This window comes from Cervus elaphus, chromosome 11, assembly GCF_910594005.1.
Source record: "Cervus elaphus chromosome 11, mCerEla1.1, whole genome shotgun sequence".
NCBI classification, from domain to species: Eukaryota; Metazoa; Chordata; class Mammalia; order Artiodactyla; family Cervidae; genus Cervus; species Cervus elaphus.
The window spans coordinates 88,334,247-88,354,835 of NC_057825.1; the positions used below are offsets into that span (position 1 = coordinate 88,334,247).

Genomic DNA, 20,589 nt, shown 5'->3' on the forward strand with positions numbered 1-20,589 from the left:
GAAACACGGCTCTGTAAAAATACTTATGTTCGCTGTAAAAACATGATTATATTTTTAGCCATATGATACTTTTTGTTAACTGCTAATATTTTTGTAACGTGGATGGCTTAAAAGCACAGTACAGTGTATTTAAATCTTTCATCTTAGGTTTTAGGTTCAAGTCAATCTTAGAAATTCACTGTGGTTAAGATTTGACAACTTCAGTACTTATACCATTAAATATATTTTAAAAAATATTGATTTTGTATAGTTTATCCAGATTGTTAAGCCTAACTCTTGTAATTTCTTGTGTTTATTCTTATTAATTATATTTTTGAGTTCCCTGAGTGAGAAAGCTACTATCAAATGCCTTTTATGGTATTAATTACTAATAACTGAACAGTTTTTCCTGTACTTAATATCTTATATTAGTATAATACATTTGTTAAAATTGAGGAACCAATATTGATAGGTGATTATTAAATAAAGTTCATAGTTTAATTAAGATTCACTCTTTGTGTTAGTATAGTCTATGGCTTTGCCAAATGCTTCATTTCATGTCTGTCTACCTTTAATAGTCCCATGTAAAGTAGTTTTACTGTCCTAAAAATCCCCTGTGCTCTACCTATTTATCTTCTTTCTTCACTCCACATCCATCTAACCCCTGGTAACTACTGATCTTTTTATTGTTTTCATAGCCGTATAGTTTCTGGAATATCGTGTAGTTGGAATCATGTAGTATATAGCCTTTTCAGGTTGATTTCTTGAACTTAGTAATATATTATCAAAATTCCTCCAAGTCTTTTTATGGCTTGGTAACTTATTTTTCTTTGTTGTTTAATAATAGCCCATTTTATGGCTGTGTCAGTCTTTCCACTCACCTATTAAAAGATTATTGATATCGTTGGATTCAGTTCAGTTCAGTGGCTCGGTGATGTCCAACTCTTTGCAACCCCATGAACCGCAGCACGCCAGGCCTCCCTGTCCATCACCAACTCCCAGAGGTTACCCAAACTCATGTCCATTGAGTCGGCGATGCCATCTAGCCATCTCATCCTCTGTCATCCCCTTCTCCTCCTGCCCTCAGTCTTTCCTAACATCAGGGTCTTTTCAAATGAGTCAGCTTTTCATCAGGTGACCAAAATATTGGAGTTTCAGCTTCAACATCAGTCCTTCCAATGAACACCCAGGACTGATCTCCTTTAGGATGGGCTGGTTGGATCTCCTTGCAGTCCAAGGGATTCTCAAGAGTCTTCTCCAACACCACAGTTCAAAAGCATCAATTCTCCTGCACTCAGCTTTCTTTATAGTCTAACTCTCACATCCATACATGACTACTGGAAAAACCATAGCCTTGACTAGACGGACCTTTGTTGACAAAGGAATGTCTCTGCTTTTTAATATGCTATCTAGGTTGGTCATAACTTTCCTTCCAAGGAGTAAGCACCTTTTAATTTCATGGCTGCAGTCACCATCTGCAGTGATTTTGGGACCCCAAAAAATAAAGTCAGCCACTGTTTCCACTGTTTGCTCATCTATTTGCCATAAAGTGATGGGACCGGATGCCATGATGTTAGTTTTCTGAATGTTGAGCTTTAAGCCAACTTTTTCACTCTCCTCTTTCACTTTCATCAAGAGGCTCTTTAGTTCTTCACTTTCTGCAATAAGGGTGGTGTCATCTGCATATCTGAGGTTATTGATATTTCTCCCAGCAGTCTTGATTCCAGCTTGTGCTTCCTCCAGCCCAGCGTTTCTCATGATGTACTCTGCATATAAGTTAAATAAGCAGGGTGATAATACACAGCCTTGATGTACTCCTTTTCCTATTTGGTACTAGTCTGTTGTTCTATGTCCAGTTCTAACTGTTGCTTCCTGACCTGCAGACAGGTTTCTCAAGAGGCAGGTCAGGTGGTCTGTTATGTCCATCTCTTTCAGAATTTTCCAGCGTTTTATTGAGATCCACACAGTCAAAGGCTTTGGCATAGTCAACAGAGCAGAAATAGATGTCTTTCTGGAATTCTCTTGCTTTTTTGATGATCCAGCGGATGTTGGCAATTTGATCTCGGGTTCCTCTGCCTTTTCTAAATCCAGTTTGAACATCTGGAAGTTCACGGTTCATGTATTGCTGAAGCCTGACTTGGAGAATTTTGACCATTACTTACTAGCGGGTGAGATGAGTGCAATTGTGCGGTAGTTTGAGCGTTCTTTGGCATTGCCTTTCTTAGGGATTGAAATGAAAGCTTACCTTTCCACTCACCTATTAACAGATTATCGATATCGTTGGATTAATATCTGTTATATTTTTTACCATTTTCTATTCAGTGCTCTTGTTCTTTCTTGTCTTACTCTCTTTTTCTTTTTCCTCTGATTTTAATTGAACATTTAATATGAGTTCATTTTCTTTCCTCTCAGCATAGGTTACACTTCTTTTTACCTTTTTTAGTTGTTGCTGTAAAGTTTGCAACATACATTTGCAACTGATGCAAGTATACTTTCAAGTAACACTGTACTGATTCATGCAATGCAGGTGTGTTACAGTATTCACAATTTTTTTTCTTATCCCTTATAACATTGTTATCATTCATAGACTATAATTTTCATCACATTATTGCTGTAATTATTTTAAACAAATCATTATGTTAGATCAATTAAGAATAAGAAAAATAAAATGAAATAAACCAAAGATGATATTTTATATTCTTTTATTCCTTTCTAATGTGCTTCTTTTCTTTTGTGTCGATATAAGCTTATGAACTATGTCGTTTTCCTTCTCTCTGAAAGACTTTTTACCAGTTCATGGCTCTGATTTTATTATTTAAAACTTGTTATTTTGGGTTAGAGAAAGGATTTCTTTTATCTTTGCCACCTCCTCAAGAACACACAAGAGATGTTTCCTTTTCCAGTGTTTCTGTTAATCACAAATTAATAATAATGTATTTTATTATAGGGAGTAATTAAGTAGGCTGGTAAACAAAACTCATTTTGGCTCCATTGTGGTAATTCCTTCCTATCCAGTTTTACTAGTTATTGATGTAAAGATCTGATTGCTTTTAAGATATTTACCTTTATTTTTTTGGGCTCCAAAATCACTGCAAATGGTGATTGCAGCCATGAAATTAAAAGATCCTTACTCCTTAGAAGAAAAGTTATGACCAACCTAGACAGCATATTAAAAAGCAGAGAGATTCCTTTGTCAACAAAGGTCCATCTAGTCAAGGTTATGGTTTTTCCAGTAGTCATGTATGGATGTGAGAGTTGGACTATAAAGAAGGCTGAGTGCTGAAGAATTGATGCTTTTGAACTGTGGTGTTGGAGAAGACTCTTGAGAGTCCCTTGGACTGCAAGGAGATCCAACCAGTCCATCCTATAGGAAATCAGTCCTGGGTGTTCATTGGAAGGACTGATGTTGAAGCTGAAACTCCAGTACTTTGGCTGCCTGATGAAAAAGCTGACTCATTGTAAAAAACCCTGATGCTAGGAAAGATTGAAGGCAGGAAGAGAAGGGGACGACAGAGGGTGAATGGTTGGATGGCATCACTGACTCAGTGAATATGGGTTTGGGTAGACTTCGGCAGTTGGTGATAGATAGGGAGGCCTGGCATGCTGCAGTTCATGGGGTTGCAAAGAGTCAGACATGACTGAGTGACTGAACTGAATTTAACCTTCAAAATTAAAAAATTTGGTTAATCTGAATTTTTCAGATATGAGTAGAGTTGCTTAATTGTGCATGGAATAATGAGTGATGCACAAACAAGTAAATATTGTGTGTTTCCTCAGCATATAGTCCAGTGGGAGAGATAAGAACTGTATATTAATAAATGTAATTTAATTCAAAATGTAATAAATACAACTGAAGAGTTTATAGAAACAGAAAAAAGGGATGAAGGTGATTGCTGAATTAGGGGATTATGAAGAAGATGATGTTTGAGTGGACTTTGAGGATGGCTATAATTTTCACAGAATGAGGCAGATTTTTTTGTTGAAAACAGAGTACTGTAAATATAAAATGCATAAGTCAGAAAACCCAGGGCTAATTTTAAGAGCGGGAACCTATTTGACTTAGCTTGTGGAAATTACAGAAGTCTGGTTTAGTAACTGAGGTCTGTCTCTAGATGACTTTTGTTTGACCTTCATAGGTAGAAAAACTTTTTCACAGATATGAATGTTGTTAGTTTGATATTGATTCTGCCACTTGTTATCATATACCTTACCTGACCTTTCACACATATATGGTACCACCATGTGGCTGGAGACATTGAATAGGTAACCTTGTAGGGGCATAGAGAAAGAGGGCCAAGATTAGAAAGCTGGAACGATTGGTTGCGACAGGATTATGAAGGACCTTGAATGTCATTTTAAGATATTTGTATTTTATTCCATGATTGTTATAGAGCTAGTAAATGTTCTTCAGAAAAAGAGGGAGATGATTAGAACTTGAGTGTAAGAGTATTCCCCTTTGATGGCATGATGGTACTGTGAAGGATGGATTAGAGTTGGAGGAGGCTGATAGAAATAGTTTAGAAATCATGGAGGCTTTGAACTAAAGTAATGATGGATAGGATAGCAAACTGAGCAGATTATGGGAGAATGAAGAATACTTCGTAAATATTTCTGTGTGGGAGAGGAAGATAATTTTAAATACATTTAACGTCTAAGAGTGTACAGTTATCAGAGATGGTCAAGATGTTCTTTTTGATGTAAACCAGGTATAATTTTAGGAGAGCATAGGGCATGGAAATGTTGACTTGTTTCTATCAAAATACTGGAATGTTTCTATCAAAATACTGGAATGACCATAATTCTGAAAGCTAACTTGGGCCAGTTCATTGTAGTACTGTTTTGCTTCAAACAGTTGAGTTTCGATAATAGAGTTCAGTAAGATTCTCTGGTACCTGAAATATGCCTGCCCTTGTGAAATCTTTTTTACTATTTTTCCTATCGGGGTGGAAATTCAGAAAGGTATACCCTTTGAAATTAATTTTGATAATCTCATTGTATTCCCTTACCTGATCAAGCAGTAAAGATTTATAATGACTTAAATGTTAATTTTAGTTGTCATTGACAGTTTACCTTCTCTCTTTTCCCTCTCTTTTTCCCCAGTTTCTTTGGCTCTGCCTGATGTTTTCTGGGTCTTTCTAGTTTATTCTTTCTCACAGTGAGTCAGAGTATTCTGCATTTAATCTGTATGTGTGTCCCTGTCGTTGAAGGAGATTTTGATCAAGAGGAAAAGATTAGCCAAGTTCTTCAGAGTATTCTGCATTTAATCTGTATGTGTGTCCCTGTCGTTGAAGGAGATTTTGATCAAGAGGAAAAGATTAGCCAAGTTCTTCCACATAGGGCTCCGTGAAACTCCACATTATGATTTTTTTCTGTCTCTGTGCCTTTAACACCTTTTTTGAGGGTTCCATGACCAGCTTCACTTGAAGGACTCATAGATGTATCATGACTATGTTTTATTAGAAAAAATGTGATACACAGCAGGACCAGCAAGGGACAAAAGACATGTCACGCAGAATATGGAGGAATCCAAATGTAGGCTTCCAACATTCTCCCTCCCATAGGGATGGGCTGAACAGAACGTGGTCCCTCCAGCACTGTAACACATGTACAGTGTTTCTGGTCAGGGACGCCTGCTTTAAGATTCTAAATCCAGGATTTTTGTTAGGGGCTAGTCATATAGACACACTCTGCCTATGTAACTACTCACAGCTATACTGAAATTCCAGACTCCAAGAAGGAAAGTAGGTGTTTGTCATAATCACATAATTTATGAACAATGTAGGCAAGCTGGTACTGTGTCCCAAGTGGGTAAAAAGAGCTTTAATCCATCTAAATAACATTGCAGAAGCCAAGTTGCTAGGTACCCAAAGGCCAGTCTCCATAGACCTGTCTAAAGATTTCAGCAACAAATCTGCTGAATTTAACCCAGTTGCAGAATTCCCTTTCCACTTCCCCAGTTCCAGGCTGCCATATTGCCATTCCAACTTTGTGAATTTTTGACTCACCTGAATACCATTTTAACCCTTATTATAGTTTAGGTTTGTACTAAGTCTTAAGATTCTTCTTTCCTTTCTGATTTGGCCTCAGTCAAGGTCTTCAACTATTTAAAATGATCATCAGAGAAAAGTAAGGTATGCTCTTGTGTGGTTACTCTTTAACAGAGTGGAATGACTTGTCTGTGGACATGGAAAACAGCCTGAGATTTTCTACCCCCATCCAGCTTAAATAACAGCCACAAGAGTGGTGTGATTTTCACATGTGTTCTTACCCTATGACTTTCATACTCCTGGTTGTGTATTTCTGCATATATCTTGGTTTTTTTTTATTTTCATTTATTGAGATCTTAGAACAAACATGTTTTCTTTGTATATTGCTCAGTTTCTCTTTTTCATGAACATAGAAGATTCATTTGGGTTAGTACATGTATATCAGGAAGAGAGCATTTTTTAGAATTACAGAGCATGGAGTATCTCCGAAATAAATAAAATTTCATATTTGATTGTAATGGAACAGTTTTTGTTTCTGTGACCATGAAAAGGATGAGCAAGAGGTACCATAAGACATTTGAGAAGATTGTAATATATTTTATTTCTATCAGAGTAGACTTTTAGTATTTATCTATATATGCTCTGTCCTCTTTTTTCCCCCTGTGAATATTTTCTATCTAAAAGAGGAGAGGAGAATAAATTATATAGTGCTATTGTGGCAACAGCTTCAGCATCTTAGAGATAAGAATAGCTTTTCTTTTGACTGGCTTAGTTATGATTTTTAAAAAATTCTCACCTGAGATGCTCTAGACTGCTTCTAAAATCTTTGGGAAGTTGGAAGGATTTGTATAGAAAAGAAAATTCTCGTGTTCATCAATGTTGTTCAGAGGAAAAATATTCAAATAAATGCCATGGAAAGAATAAGCAAATAACTATTTGTATACAGTATTTGATCTAGTTTAAAATGTCATCACTTTTAAGATTTCAGTTATTTATATGCCACTAATTTAGTGAAAACTGCCATTGAAATGATTTTCTTATCACTTAGAATATTCATATTAGAATTCATATTTTTCTTCTGATGAGGACTTTTAAAATCTACACTTACCAAGTTTCAGATGTTCATATAGTATTATCAACTATAACATTAACTATAGAACTGTGTTAGCTACAGAATTCACATTTTTATGTTAGAATTTTTACATTAGAGTTTAGACTTTTTTGTACTCTGTACCAGTAAAAGCATTGGTGATAGAGTGATATTTTTTGTTTTTAAGGAAAGTACTTCACTGTTGGTTCTGTGATTTAAGTTTTTTTGTTTGTTACACATCTTGGATATAGCAATTTTCTGCAGCATGGGTTAAAGCGTACGGCAGAAAAAGAAGGGCTAAAACTTTAATCTGTATTACTAAAGTGCTCATAGGTATTTTGTAAGGTGGATTTTATTAACCTTGTTTTTATGGATGACAGATGTTATTTATAGAGTGCAGACATTTTCAAAATCTAGTTTTTTAAAAAAGGATATTTTGTTTACTTTTATTTATTTATTTGGCTGCACTGGATCTTAGTTATAGCATGTGGGATCTTTAGCTGCAGCATATGGGATCTAGTTCCTTAACCAGGGATCAAACCTGGGCTCCCTGCATTGGGGACATGGAGTCTTAGCCACTAGACCACTAGGGAAGTCCCTCACAGTCTAATTTTAACTTTTTTGTCACCCAAAAAAGAAACCTTGTGTTCATTTGAGGGCAGTTTGTGCTTCTGTTCTCAACCTCAGGTATCCATTTACCTTCTTTCTCGGTAGATTTGTATTTTTTGGAAATTTTAAATAAATGGAATCATACAACATGTGTCGGTCCTTTTTCACTTAGCATACTGTTTTTCAGATTCATCCAGGTTCCACTGTGTATTAATGGTTCATTCATTTTTTATTGCCAAATGGATATTCCATTGTATGAATATGCCCCATTTTGTTTAACCATTCACCAGTTGATGGACATTTGGATCATCTTCATTTTTGGCTATTAGGAATAATGTTATAAACATTCTTCTACAAGTCTTTATATGAATATATGTTTCCATTTCCCTTGAATAGGTGCTTGAATGGAATTGCTGAGTCATATGATAAGTCTGTGTTTTTCATGGTGATAGCAGCATTTTATATTCTAGGGAACAAAGCATGAGGGTTCTGTTTCTCCATATTCTGGCCAATAGCTGGTAATTTCAGTCTTTACATTACAACCCTTCTGACAGATGTGTAGTGTAACCTGACTGTGGTCTTAGTTTGCCATCTCCGCAGTGACTTGTGAGTTGAGCAACTTTTCATATGATAGTCATTTGTGTATCTTCTTTTGTGAATTGTCTGTTCATATATTTTGCCCTGGTTTTAATTTGAAAATTTATCTTTTTACTTAGTTATGAGAGATTTTTGTATTCTGGATATAAGTTTTTTATTGATATGCAAAGATTTCTTCCCATGGTATGTCTTGTTTGTTTTCTTAATGGTGTTTATCGAAGAGCAAATGTTCTTGATGAATTCAATTTCTTTTTTTTTTTCCTTATATGGATTCCACTTTTGGTATCAAGAAATCTTTGCCTAATCTAGGCTTACATAGATTTTCTCTTCTTGAACATGCTCAGCAAACACAACCTGCAGACCATATCTAGCCAACAGCTTGTTATTGTAATGTTCTATCGGAGCATAGACACACCCATTCATTTACCTATTGACTGTGGCTGCTTTCTCTTTACAGTAACAGTTGCGTAGTTGCTAAAGAGATTGTATAGCCCAGAAAATCTAAAGTATGGCCCATTTCAAAACATGTTTGCTGAACCCTGTTCTCTAAGTGTTACGATTTTAGCTTATAATATAGTTGTGTCTCCTGAAAGATGATGCTGTTAAAGTGCTGTACTCAACATGCCAGGAAATTTGGAAAACTCAGCAGTGGCCACAGGACTGGAAAAGGTCTGTTTTCATTCCAGTCCCTAAGAAAGGCAATGCCAAAGAATGCTCAAACTACTGCACAATTGCACTCATCTCACACGCTAGTAAAGTAATGCTCAAAATTCTCCAAGCCAGGCCTCAGCAGTACATGAACTGTGAACTTCCAGATGTTCAAGCTGGTTTTAGAAAAGGCAGAGGAACCAGAGATCAAATTGCCAACATCTGCTGGATCATCGAAAAAGCAAGAGAGTTCCAGAAAAACATCTGTTTCTGCTTTGTTGACTATGCCAACGCCTTTGACTGTGTGGATCACAAACTGTGGAAAATTCTGAAAGAGATGGGAACACCAGACCACCTGACCTGCCTCTTGAGAAACCTGTATGCAGGTCAGGAAGCAACAGTTAGAACTGGACATGGAACAACAGACTAGTTCCAAATAGGAAAAGGAGTATGTCAAGGCTGTATATTGTCAACCTGCTTATTTAACTTATGTGCAGAGTACATCATGAGAAACGCTGGGCTGGAAGAAGCACAAACTGGAATCAAGACTGCTAGGAGAAATATCAATAACCTCAGATATGCAGATGACACCACCCTTATGGCAGAAAGTGAAGAAGAACTAAAGAGCCTCTTGATGAAAGTGAAAGAGGAGAGTGAAAAAGTTGGCTTAAAGCTTAACATTCAGGAAACTTAAGATCATGGCATCTGGTTCCATCACCTCATGGGAAATAGATGGGGAGACAGTAGAAACTGTCAGACTTTATTTTTTTGGGCTCCAAAATCACTGCAGATGGTGACTGCAGGCATGAAATTAAAAGATGCTTACTCCTTGGAAGGAAATTATGACCAACCTAGACAGCATATTAAAAAGCAGAGACATTACTTTGCCAACGGAGGTCTGTCTGGTTAAGGCTATGGTTTTTCCAGTGGTCGTGTATGGATGTGAGAGTTGGACTGTGAAGAAAGCTGAGTGCTGAAGAATTGATGCTTTTGAACTGTGGTGTTGGAGAAGACTCTTGAGAGTCCCTTGGACTGCAGGGACTGCAGGAGATCAGTCCTGGGTGTTCATTGGAAGGACTGATGTTGAAGCTGAAACTCCAGTACTTTGGCCACCTGATGCGAAGAGTTGATTCATTGGAAAAGACCCTGATGCTGGGAGGGATTGGGGGCAGGAGGAGAAGGGGATGACCGAGGATGAAATGGCTGGATGGCATCACCGACTCGATGGGCATGAGTTTGAGTAAGCTCCAGGAGTTGGTCATGGATAGGGAGGCCTGGCGTGCTGTGATTCATGGGGTCTCAAAGAGTCAGACACGACTGAGCGACTGAACTGAACTGAATTGATGATCCAATTTGTGTATGGTACGAGGTAAAGGTCTGATTTCACTTTTTGTCCTGTGGATTATGCAATTATCCCAATACTATTTGTTGAAAAGACTGTTCTGTAGCTAACGAGTCATTTTCTTTTCGCTGCTTTCACGAGTTTCTCTTTGTCTTTGGTTTTCATCAGTTCATTATGCTATATCTAAGTTGGGAATCTTTTTATACTTAGCTAATTTGGGTTGTTGAGTGTTTTTGATCTTTAGATAAATGTTTCATGAAATTTGGGAAGTTTTCAGCCATTATTTTTTCTAACTTTTTTCCTGTAACTTTTGTGGGACCCGCATTGTGTGCATCCTCATGTATTTGATGTTGTGTACCCGTCTCCAGTGCTGTATTCATTTTTTTCCCTCTGTTCTTCAGATTGGATAACTTATTTTGTCTTCAATTTTATTGATTCTTTATGTAATATTGATTTTCCTCTTCAGACCATATAGTGAATTTTTCATTTCAGTTATAGTTTTCAATTCCAAAATTTTCCTTTGGTTCTTTTTAATGTTTTACATTTCTTTGTTGATATTTGCTGTAGTCATTGTATATATGTATACATTAAACTTTTAAAAGCATACTTTCCTTTATTTCTTTGAATATGTTTATAATAACTTTAGGGGCTTCCCAGGTGATGCTAGTGGTAAAGAATCTGCCTGCCAGTGTAGTAGATGTGGGTTTAATTCCTGGGCCAGGAAGATCCCCTGGAGTAGGAAAAGATACCCCACTCCAGTATTCTTTCCTGGAAAATTACATGGACAGAGAAGCCTGGCAGGCTACGGCCCATGGGGCTGCAAAGAGTCGGACACGACTGAGTGAGCACATAACTCTTAAAATCTGTCTGTCTGATTCCACTTGTACAACTTCTGCTAGCTCTCTCCTTGCCCCCAGGAATGGGTTACAGTTTCTTTGTTCTTTGACTCAGAATTTTTTTTTCCTTGAAACTGAACTTTTACATAGTACAGTATATTATAACAACTTTATTGTAATTTTATTAATGTTTTTCTTCAGATGATGGTGGTGGTGGTTTCATTCACTCATTTATTTATTTTTGGCTGCGCTGGGTCTTCGTGGCTTTACTAGTTGCAGCAGACAGGGGCTGCTGTTTGTTGTGGTGTGTGGGCTTCTCATTGCAGTGGTTTTGTCTTGTGGAGCATAGGCTCTGGGGTGTGCGGGCTTCAATAGTTGCAGCTCGCAGGCTTCCGGGCACAGGCTCAGTAGTTGTGGCACACAGACTTAGTTGCTCTGAGGCATGTAGGATCTTCCTGGACCAGCTATTGAACTGGCACCTCCTGCTCTGACAGGTGGATTCTTTACTGCTGAGCTACCAGGGAAGCCCTCATTTGTTAAAAACAGTACCTTTCATAGACTCTGTCTGCAGAATCTTTGTCACAGGGTTTGGCTACTGATGCATCTCCTCAGCTTTTAAAACATTCTTACTTGTTTTTACCTCGACTTTCTAGAGCTCACGCTGGTGTCTACACTGCTTAGTGCTAGCTACTGTTTGTTTGGAAGTCGAGCCTATATAGCTTTCACCATGAGCTGGTGGGCCGTGACTGTTTTGGGGAGAACACTAGAAGTCTTCACGTTTGCCTCCTCTGCTTTCTCTTGGGTCTTCTCTGGCCTCCCTGTGCTGGTGTACATCCTTGTTTGCAGGCAGCCAGGGACGTGGAAGAGCTTGCTGCCCGTGGTCTCCGCTGGCCTTTGTGCTTGCCCCCGCCCTCCCGACTCCCTGGCACTTGGGGGGCTTCAGCCTTCTGGACCTCCCCTGCGCGCGTGCTGCCTCCTGTTCAGCCAGGGCATCTTCTCAGAGCGTGGGGATTTATCCTGTCCCTGTATGGCTCTCTCCTTCCCAGGACCTCCCTGTTAGGTTTCTCGGTAGTCCTCAGGTTTGTGGCTTGCCTCAAATGGTGTGGTCATTTCAGGCTACAAAAGTGGCAGGATTTTCTGTTTCCTGCTGGGTGTGGGTATTCTGCTCTCTGCCCCAAGTCAAAGTCAACCTCTTTCAACAGCAAAGCTGCTGGTTTTTCATAGCGAGGCCAGCCTCACCTTGCGTTTACCGTAATGTTGGAGGAAGGAGGATAGAGGCAGTTCCTGGTAAGATGCCAGACTTGCACTGTTCTCAAAAACTCATTGTATTTTTCAGAAATTAACTCTTCTTATTGTATTTTTTGGTCTTTGCTTGATTTTCAGAGCACAAAATGGTTGTTTTTTGGACAGGTTTATTCAGTTTTGTAATTGTTTGAGGGCGAAATTTTATACTCCTTCGCTAGGGAAGACCAGCTTCACAACTTGGATTCTGGACTTTTTATAGGAATATCACATTTCAAAGCCAAATGCTGTCTTCTTAGATTTATGCTTTGTGGGGATAGAGAACAATAGTAACAATAATTTTTTGAAAAGCGAAATGGCAAAGAGGTGGATGGATGATCTTGATTCAGAGGTTGAATTTCTCAATAGTATGAGACTTTTACCCCTGTGTAGATAGCTCAAACTGAGGTTAGGTGGCTCTTACAGAGTAGACTTGTGATGTTTCTCCAGGGTAAACCAACATTGACGAAGTACTTTGCTTACAGTATTCCTCACTTTGTAACAGTTTTATGAATTAGGTATTGTAATTATGATCATTTTATAAATAAGATAAATTTTTAGGTTAGTAACTTACCTCTGCACTCAACATTTGTCTGTATGTGATAGAAATAGTACTTGAACCTGTTTCTTCTGACTTCTTGTTTTTATACTCTGCTTCCCTACTGTGTCATTTTAATGATCTTAGTGTTTTTATTTATGTAGGTAGTACTTGAAGTTAGAACAACTCATAATCTTCTTGAATTTTTTGCTAGAGTACAAATTCTTTTCTTTCATTTGATAATCATTCTTACCTTACTGAAAAGCCCCTATTCATTCACGCAGTTGTGAAGCACAGTGGTAAGAATCATAGAAAGAGATATCCCATGGCAGCTTCCTCTGCCAGCTTCCTGTTTTTTTCTTACTCCATAGATGCAGATTCTGCCCAAGAAGCCCCTGCATTGCAGAGGGACTGGAGATCTGTATGATCTGTTTATTTCGCAATTGACAAGGGTAAGGGGGCCTTTTTGGGGGAGGCGCTTGGGTGCCCTGAATTTAGCTTTATGAAGTTGAGCTAACATTTATTTTGGTAATACTTAAACCTAGTTTTTTTTTTTTTTTTTTTACAGACCCTTCAATAAGTTCTGTTTGTCCTACATCAATTAAGTGCCAAATGATCATATTAAAAACCATATATTATAAGATTCTTTTTTTGTTAAGTTCTGTTCAGAACAAGTCAGATAAGCATGAGTCATGTTTCTAAAATGTCAACTCTGGGGTCATTTAGAATATAAATAGTACTGAATATATGTAAGTTAAATTTCACCACATGAAAATGTTAAAGGTCTGTTTCTGTAGCCCATCAGGTTATTCTTAATTCGCTTTGTTCCTTTTCCATACTCTTTCAATCTCTAGAGTGAAAAAGTGTAAATATGCTGTAGACATTGTGGATGGGCGTGGTATCTTTTTCTTGCTGCCAGAAATTAATACCTATTTCCTTGAATTCTATGTCCATCCTAGATGCCAGTGAAATTTGAGTTGTATCTTCAGACTGTCCTGTATCTGTTTAATTAGTTTAGGTGTGAGGTGCAGCTGGTGAATCTTTTGGGAGCCAAGATAAGTTTTGTGGGTCTCACTTGGCAGGTTTATAGAGCTAGTGCCAGAAATGGTGGTGTTTACAATCAGAATTAAGTAAGGAAGAATTTAATGCTCTTTTAAACTGCAGAAGCATTGGGCAGAGATGATTGTAGCTTTTGTGGGTAGTTGAGAAGATTGATGATAGTGGTTTGATGAGCTTACTTTTATATTTGATGATATTGTTAGTAGTAAAATAGCTTTGTTTACCGAGCTCCTTTACCTAAAGAACTATTGTACATTTCTGTAATTTAAACAGATATTTTTAATATTCTGTACCTCATTTTTAAATGGTTTTCTTTAAATATTAATTTATAGATTTTAAGGATTCAACAACATTATATATATTATCCATACCACTGTTAATAAATGTTCTATTTTTTAGTGCCAAGCATTGGAAACCTATTTTTATTATATTTTTTAAATGACTTTTTTTTTTTCTTCTGTTTTCTTTAAGCCATAAGGATGAGTTTACCATTATTCCTGTATTGGTTGGAGCTCTGAGTGAGTCAAAAGAACAGGAATTCGGAAAACTCTTCAGTAAATACCTAGCGGATCCTAGTAATCTCTTTGTGGTTTCTTCTGATTTCTGCCATTGGGGTAAGTTCTAGATTTTAACATTTCATGGTAGAGATTATGTACTTGTGGTTAAAGGTATCTTTTCTTTCTAAGCTCTGATCTTCAGTTATTTATCACTTTCCTTGGCAAGTTACACTTTTAGCAATAATATATAAAGGTGAATGAAAAACTCTTGGTCATTTAAAAAGGATGAGGTTGTAATAGGGGATTATAGATACATTTCCAAAGGCGACTGGTATAATTGGATTCACACTGTGAGGGCATCCTTGCTTAGATACTTAGGTTAGTAGGAGTTAAGATCTTTTAATCTCATTTCTAGGTAGAGCTGTGTGATAGATTCTCTGAAGTTAGTTTTTTGGCAGATAAAACAAATGTTCTTTGGAACGAAGAAGAGCACTGTGTGCTATGCCAGTCTTGCTCCACATTTCTTTTCTTCTTCTTCTTTTTTTTTTTTTTTTTTTGTAATTAGTCCTTTCTTCTTTCTTTTTTTGCCTTTGGTGCTTAAGTTTTGCTCATAGTTGCCTCCAAAGATTATACCTCCAAAGTATCCTCCAGAGATTGTAACATGTTAGTTACTAGCGCTGTGGTTTTCACTGGTTCATAAGGAAAAGAACTTCGAAGAGATTTTTGTTATTATTATGAATTAAAAAAAATAAGGAAGCGTCACAGTGAATAGATCATAAAGGAAGTGAGATGTTTATGGATGCCTCTTTTAGTTAAATTTTTTTTTCTTGAATTCTTTGGATACAGTTTGTTCTGTTTATCCATTACTGTGATAGAATGTTTCTGAATCCTATTCCTTTTAGGACACTCTTTGACTCATTGATTTAATGGTTTAAGGATGTCAATATCTGTTCATTCTTCAGTTGTTTCTTTGATTATGGTGAAAACATAAGGCACAACACCATAAATTTTAAGCTACATAATGGCCAGAAAAACACCTTTAATGAGCTCTAGGGAGCCCTGGCCTTTACATGTGTTGTCATTGATTGCCAGAGTTGATTCACCATTTATCAGGCGTGGATAGGCTGGTTTCTTCTTCTCTTACGTCACGCTACACTGTGTGTGGCCTTGAGATTTCAGTTCAAGAGAACCATTCTCCCTAATGGTATAGATAAATATTTTATCACTGATTTCTCAGCTGGGGCTGATTATCTCCGCAGGAGACATTTGGAAAAGACTGGAGATAGTTTTGGTCCTCATAGCTGGAGTGGGAAGGAGGTGGGGATGCTATTGGCATCTAATGAGTAGAGTCCAGCAAAGCTGTTAGGTAAACATCCTATAATGTTCAAGATTATCTTGCCCACATGTCGATAGTGCTGAGGTTGAAAACCCTAGTTTAGGGTACTCAGGTAGCTCTGTCTGCTACCTTGCCAAATTCCTTAAAAGGCTCTCAGGGTTCTTTAATAACAAATTCTATTTGCTAGTTGGTTTGCTACCTTTGACAGAAGTTATTTTTTATGGATATAAGTGTATTACTTAGATCTGAAGGGGTTCTTTTCTTGGGGATTTTGAAGTTTAGTAATTAAAACAAGGGAGTATCATTATTGGGGGGAAAGCAATTTTCTCAGCATTATGAATAAAGCATGTTTTAGAAATTTAAAGTTCCTAAAGCATGTGTCCCTTCCTCTTCACTTTTAAGGCTCTTTGAATTGTTTAAAATCACTTCGTGACTTAAATAATTCACTTCCCTGATATGATAGTATTCTTCAGGGCCTAGACTCTCCTTCAAGGTTGGTATAGTACAATCACAGCATAAATCCACTTAAAAGACAAGTAGATGTTTTAATGTTGCTTTTGTTTGAACTCATCCTTTTTACCTCATTGATGATTATAAAGAAAATCCTAGTCCACTACTGTATTTAAGTAGAATGTTGAGAGAGAAAAACAAATTTTGTTTTATATCTATTTACATCTTCAGAAAATTGTTTAGGCCACTTAATCTACTGATTTCTTGAAAATTTTGGAATTTAAATTGCAGGATCGAATTTTCTGGTTATAATTACAAAAAAGAAGTCAAACTTTCCAAAGTCTGGTAAATGTTAGCTATTGAAATTGTCAAGAGACTAAAACATATTTATATTTACATTTAGTGGTTAAGTAATAGAACCTTTCCAAGTGTTTATTTTTTCAGTATAACTGTCGCTAATAATACTAATTAAATGCTTATTTTGTACTTATGGAAAGCACTGTACTAATTCTTGTTAAGAAATTTGATGGAGGTTTGGGTGTAGGTGGAAAGAGTTACATGGACACTATTCCAAAATTGGTAGACTCCTTTCTACACTGTAATGGTGACGGCCACTCTTGTAAAGTAAGCTTCCTTTTCTCCTTTACATGCCTACTGAAATAATATGAATCGTTGGCTAGTTATGGATTAAACTGTGTTTACTTAAATTAAATTTCATATTTTTCAAATTCATGCTCTAGTGGCATTGGTCCTCTTTCCTATATGAATGAACAGTAATTTCCAGCTCAAAAATCTAGCCTTTTCTCATGACTACAATACTTAGTTTCTTCTTATTTTAATGATACTATGCAGATTGATTTTATCATACTTAAGTAATGATAACACTGAATTCAAAATCATTTCACAGGAAAGATTTATTTTCTCAAGTACTCAGAGATCTTAAAAGTTTCATTGAGTTAGGCTTTTAACACACTTCACATTTCTGAATAGCTGTTTTTTTTTTTTTTTAAGAGGAGTCATTTGATTATGGTACAGTTGACCAATTGCTCAGATATATACAGTGGAATTTTTTTTCGTTTTTGTTGAATAATATGTTAGGGTACTGGTAGTTACGACATCTTTATTTCTAGTGGTTGTTTCTCTTTTTATACTGTGAAAAATAAAATGAAAAACTTGATGATAGAGACAGTTGAGAGACCTATATGTGTGTAACTAGAAGGATTTTGCCTTGTCAACCTTATTTGTTAGCCAATGTCCATTATAAAAATTATTTTTTTAAAGGGGTGGTTTGCTTTAAAGAGGTTCATCTTTCTGATTCCACTTAGCTCTTGTTTACACGTGAGAGAGACATTGGAGAAAGAAAAAAATAGATTAAAATACTCTCAATTTTTCTTTTTGAATGAGACAAGCAAAGGGACAGTTTGGAACCTAGATTCTATTGTGCCCTGTCTTTCTGTCCCCTCATTTGGATCTCCCTGCTTTTTAGGAGGCCAAAATGGTGTTTCTCTGATAACGTTTAAATATCAGGAAGAGTAACATAAGCGAAAGGACATTTGCTGCTAGTATTTGACTTTTATCATGGTTAAGTAATGCTGTCCCCATGCATTGTGCGCTTACCAAGTTCCACATCCTGTTGGATGGCTCCATCATAGAGAATTTTGTCTGTTGTCAGGACTTTTTAGTTTTTCTAGTTAGTAGAATTTATATTCTGTTTTCCTGAGTTTTATTTTTGCTCTTTTCCATATATTCTGTTAATACTTGCTTTTTCCTGATCATCCCGAACTTTATACTTTCAAATTTAGATTATTGACAGCTTTTGTTAACATAATTTTCAGTTAACTTCTGAGAAGTTTCTAAATGAAACTGGATCTAACAGAAGTTGATTCTTTAAAGTGGATTCACACTTCTATTTATTAAATAATTTTCCTTTTAAATGATAGTTTTAATTTCAAATCAGTTTCAGTAAATTTATTTGGTAAAAGTTAATGATAAATTATTTTGTTAAAATATGAATAAGGTTTATACTACAGTCACTTCAGCAGGTTTGGATTTTTATCTGTAAACTTGCATTTGTATATTTATGTAATTTTTAATAAATATATGCTACTTATTAAAATCGGCATTTCTAGTTTAATATGTATTAGTATATGATTATTCATACTCTTCTCCCTTTCTGTTGTTAGTCTCTTGGGCATGATGGTATTACTATATTCTAAATATTTAAATTGATTTAAGTTAGCTAATTCCTGAAACATTCAAGATATTCAAGATATCATATTTGTCTTCTCAAATATTGGTACATAGTGATTTCACATATTTAGGGTTTTGATCTTTTGTGGGTTTGAGATAAAGCCAATAATTTTACATTATAACTAAGACTTCAGAATGAAAGGATTATAGTATTTTGCTTATAAAAATGAATACCTTAGTTGATGCTACTTAGATAATATTTTCTTTATGAAACATTTTTTCTTTGGTAGTGATTTCAATTAAATGCCCCTAGTTTAGGTCCTTAGTGTAGAATGATCTAATAGTTTTATCTCACAGGTGTTGTGAGGTTGAACTCAAATATTTAAACATATAAAGTGATTAAGTAAATGTATAACAGTACAGTTTTTCCTGGACATACGTCTGGAAGTCTGTCTTACTCACTGATCTTTTGGGGGCTTTATAGAACAACTTTCCAAGCTCATTGTTTATTTCTGCAATCTAGTGTATAGCTTAATGTTGAGATAGTTAATACTTTTTTTAAATTTTTTGTTTTGAGGTATTTCAAAAGTAGTGTTGGTTCTTGTACCATTCATTGTTATGTTTGTCCTCATTAGTTGATTGTTGTGTGTTAAACAGACATCCCTGGAGCTTATTCTCCACACTCTGTGAATCCACTCATTAATCACCAGTCACCTTTGGAGATGGGAAAATTACTTACCTGTATTTCTTTTTCTCAGAAAGCGTGCTCTGGAATGGATTCACAAATGAGCTACCCTCCTTCCCTCAAAGAGTAAGGTTTCTGCTTTACAGGATTTTTTTCTTGGGTTATTTTTCCTCTCATCTTTTGAATTTGAAAAGAACTGAGGGAAGGCACCTGAAGAAACTACTGACATACTCACTAGGGGAGTTCCAAAGCTTGTGCTGCCCCTAGGGGCAGGGTCAATGGCTCTTAAAGCTAGAAAGCTCATACTTGGAGTTGAAACAGGGGCTCAAAGAATCCATTTTCCCAGTGTACCTTCTGAAAGGATAAGTTTCAGGTAAGTAATTTTCTCTTACTATGTGATATGCTTAATTCATACTTATATAAAAGTTCACATGTCCAGTTCTCCAGGCGCATAGGCAACCGTGTTTGTTCACTTTAGATGCATAAGCTTTACTGAATGTTAGAAATACTGTAAAACAAAACTCATGAGGTACATGAAATCATAATATTTTTAAATGAATAATATTTGAAGGTGCATTAATGAGCAGTGTATTGTGTTAGTGTTGTTTCTTTCATTTCTTAGTAAATAAAATCTTGATAAACTTTATTTTTATAATTAGAAGCAAAAAAATCTTTTGAATTCAAATTCCAAAGGGTGTTTAAGTAAACTTGTTATGTGTGTGTACTCATGTGCATTCACATGTATATGCATACATACATATGTACATATTAATTCATTTAGGCTAGGATAATGGCAACTATTTACTTTAAATTTGATGCTTTAAGTATGTTGACCAGAATGAATTACTGAAGTAATTTTGAAATGTTTGTATAATTAAATTATCATGAGACAGTTTGAGCTGTTACAAGTAAGATACTTTTTTCAATGTAGTAGCTATAGCAGTGTGAATTTAGCTTCTTAACGGAAATTCTTTAGTGCTTATCAAATATTTCTACTCAGTTCTTCAGCTACTAAATTCGAGATGGCTACTAAAACATAGCAAAAAGTAGATAGCAAAATATTAAAACATTTGCTCATTGATTTTCTTTGTATTTTGTCATTCTTATTAAATCACATGTTGATTTAGTATTTTAACTTATTTTAAACATTCTGTGTACTTCTGTCCTCAGAAGTAATTTTTAAGTGAAAGTTACATTGAAAATGGTCCATATGAATAAGATAGCATTTTAAAAAATAGTTACACTTTTGACATATGGTTAGGGCAGGTTTAACCAACTTCAGCAATTTGAAACAGCAGCTCTAAAGTTGAAAATAAGTAGAAAAGACTTTTGAATAGCAAATGTCACAAAGTACACACATTTTTCTCTGCACTTGAGAGTGGCCATCTTGAGATAAGACAGTAATGTCCCAGTAACAGGGATTCTTGACAACTAAAACTAACAGTTATCATCAGAAGTAAGAAAA

General features: G+C 36.0%; 1 protein-coding gene across 6 annotated transcripts in view; it reads left to right on the forward strand.

Annotated features, from left to right (window-relative positions):
* The window catches only part of MEMO1 (mediator of cell motility 1), a 117,175-nt gene that overhangs the window by 82,314 nt on the left and 14,272 nt on the right, over positions 1–20,589 (forward strand). For 5 of the 6 annotated variants that reach the window (XM_043918310.1, XM_043918307.1, XM_043918309.1 and 2 more), the window contains one exon: positions 14,438–14,580. In XM_043918310.1, coding sequence (XP_043774245.1) covers positions 14,438–14,580 — 143 coding nt within the window. Of the gene's footprint in view, positions 1–14,437; positions 14,581–19,197; positions 19,498–20,589 lie in introns of all 6 variants that reach the window. The other variant, XR_006343619.1, reaches the window with a different exon arrangement.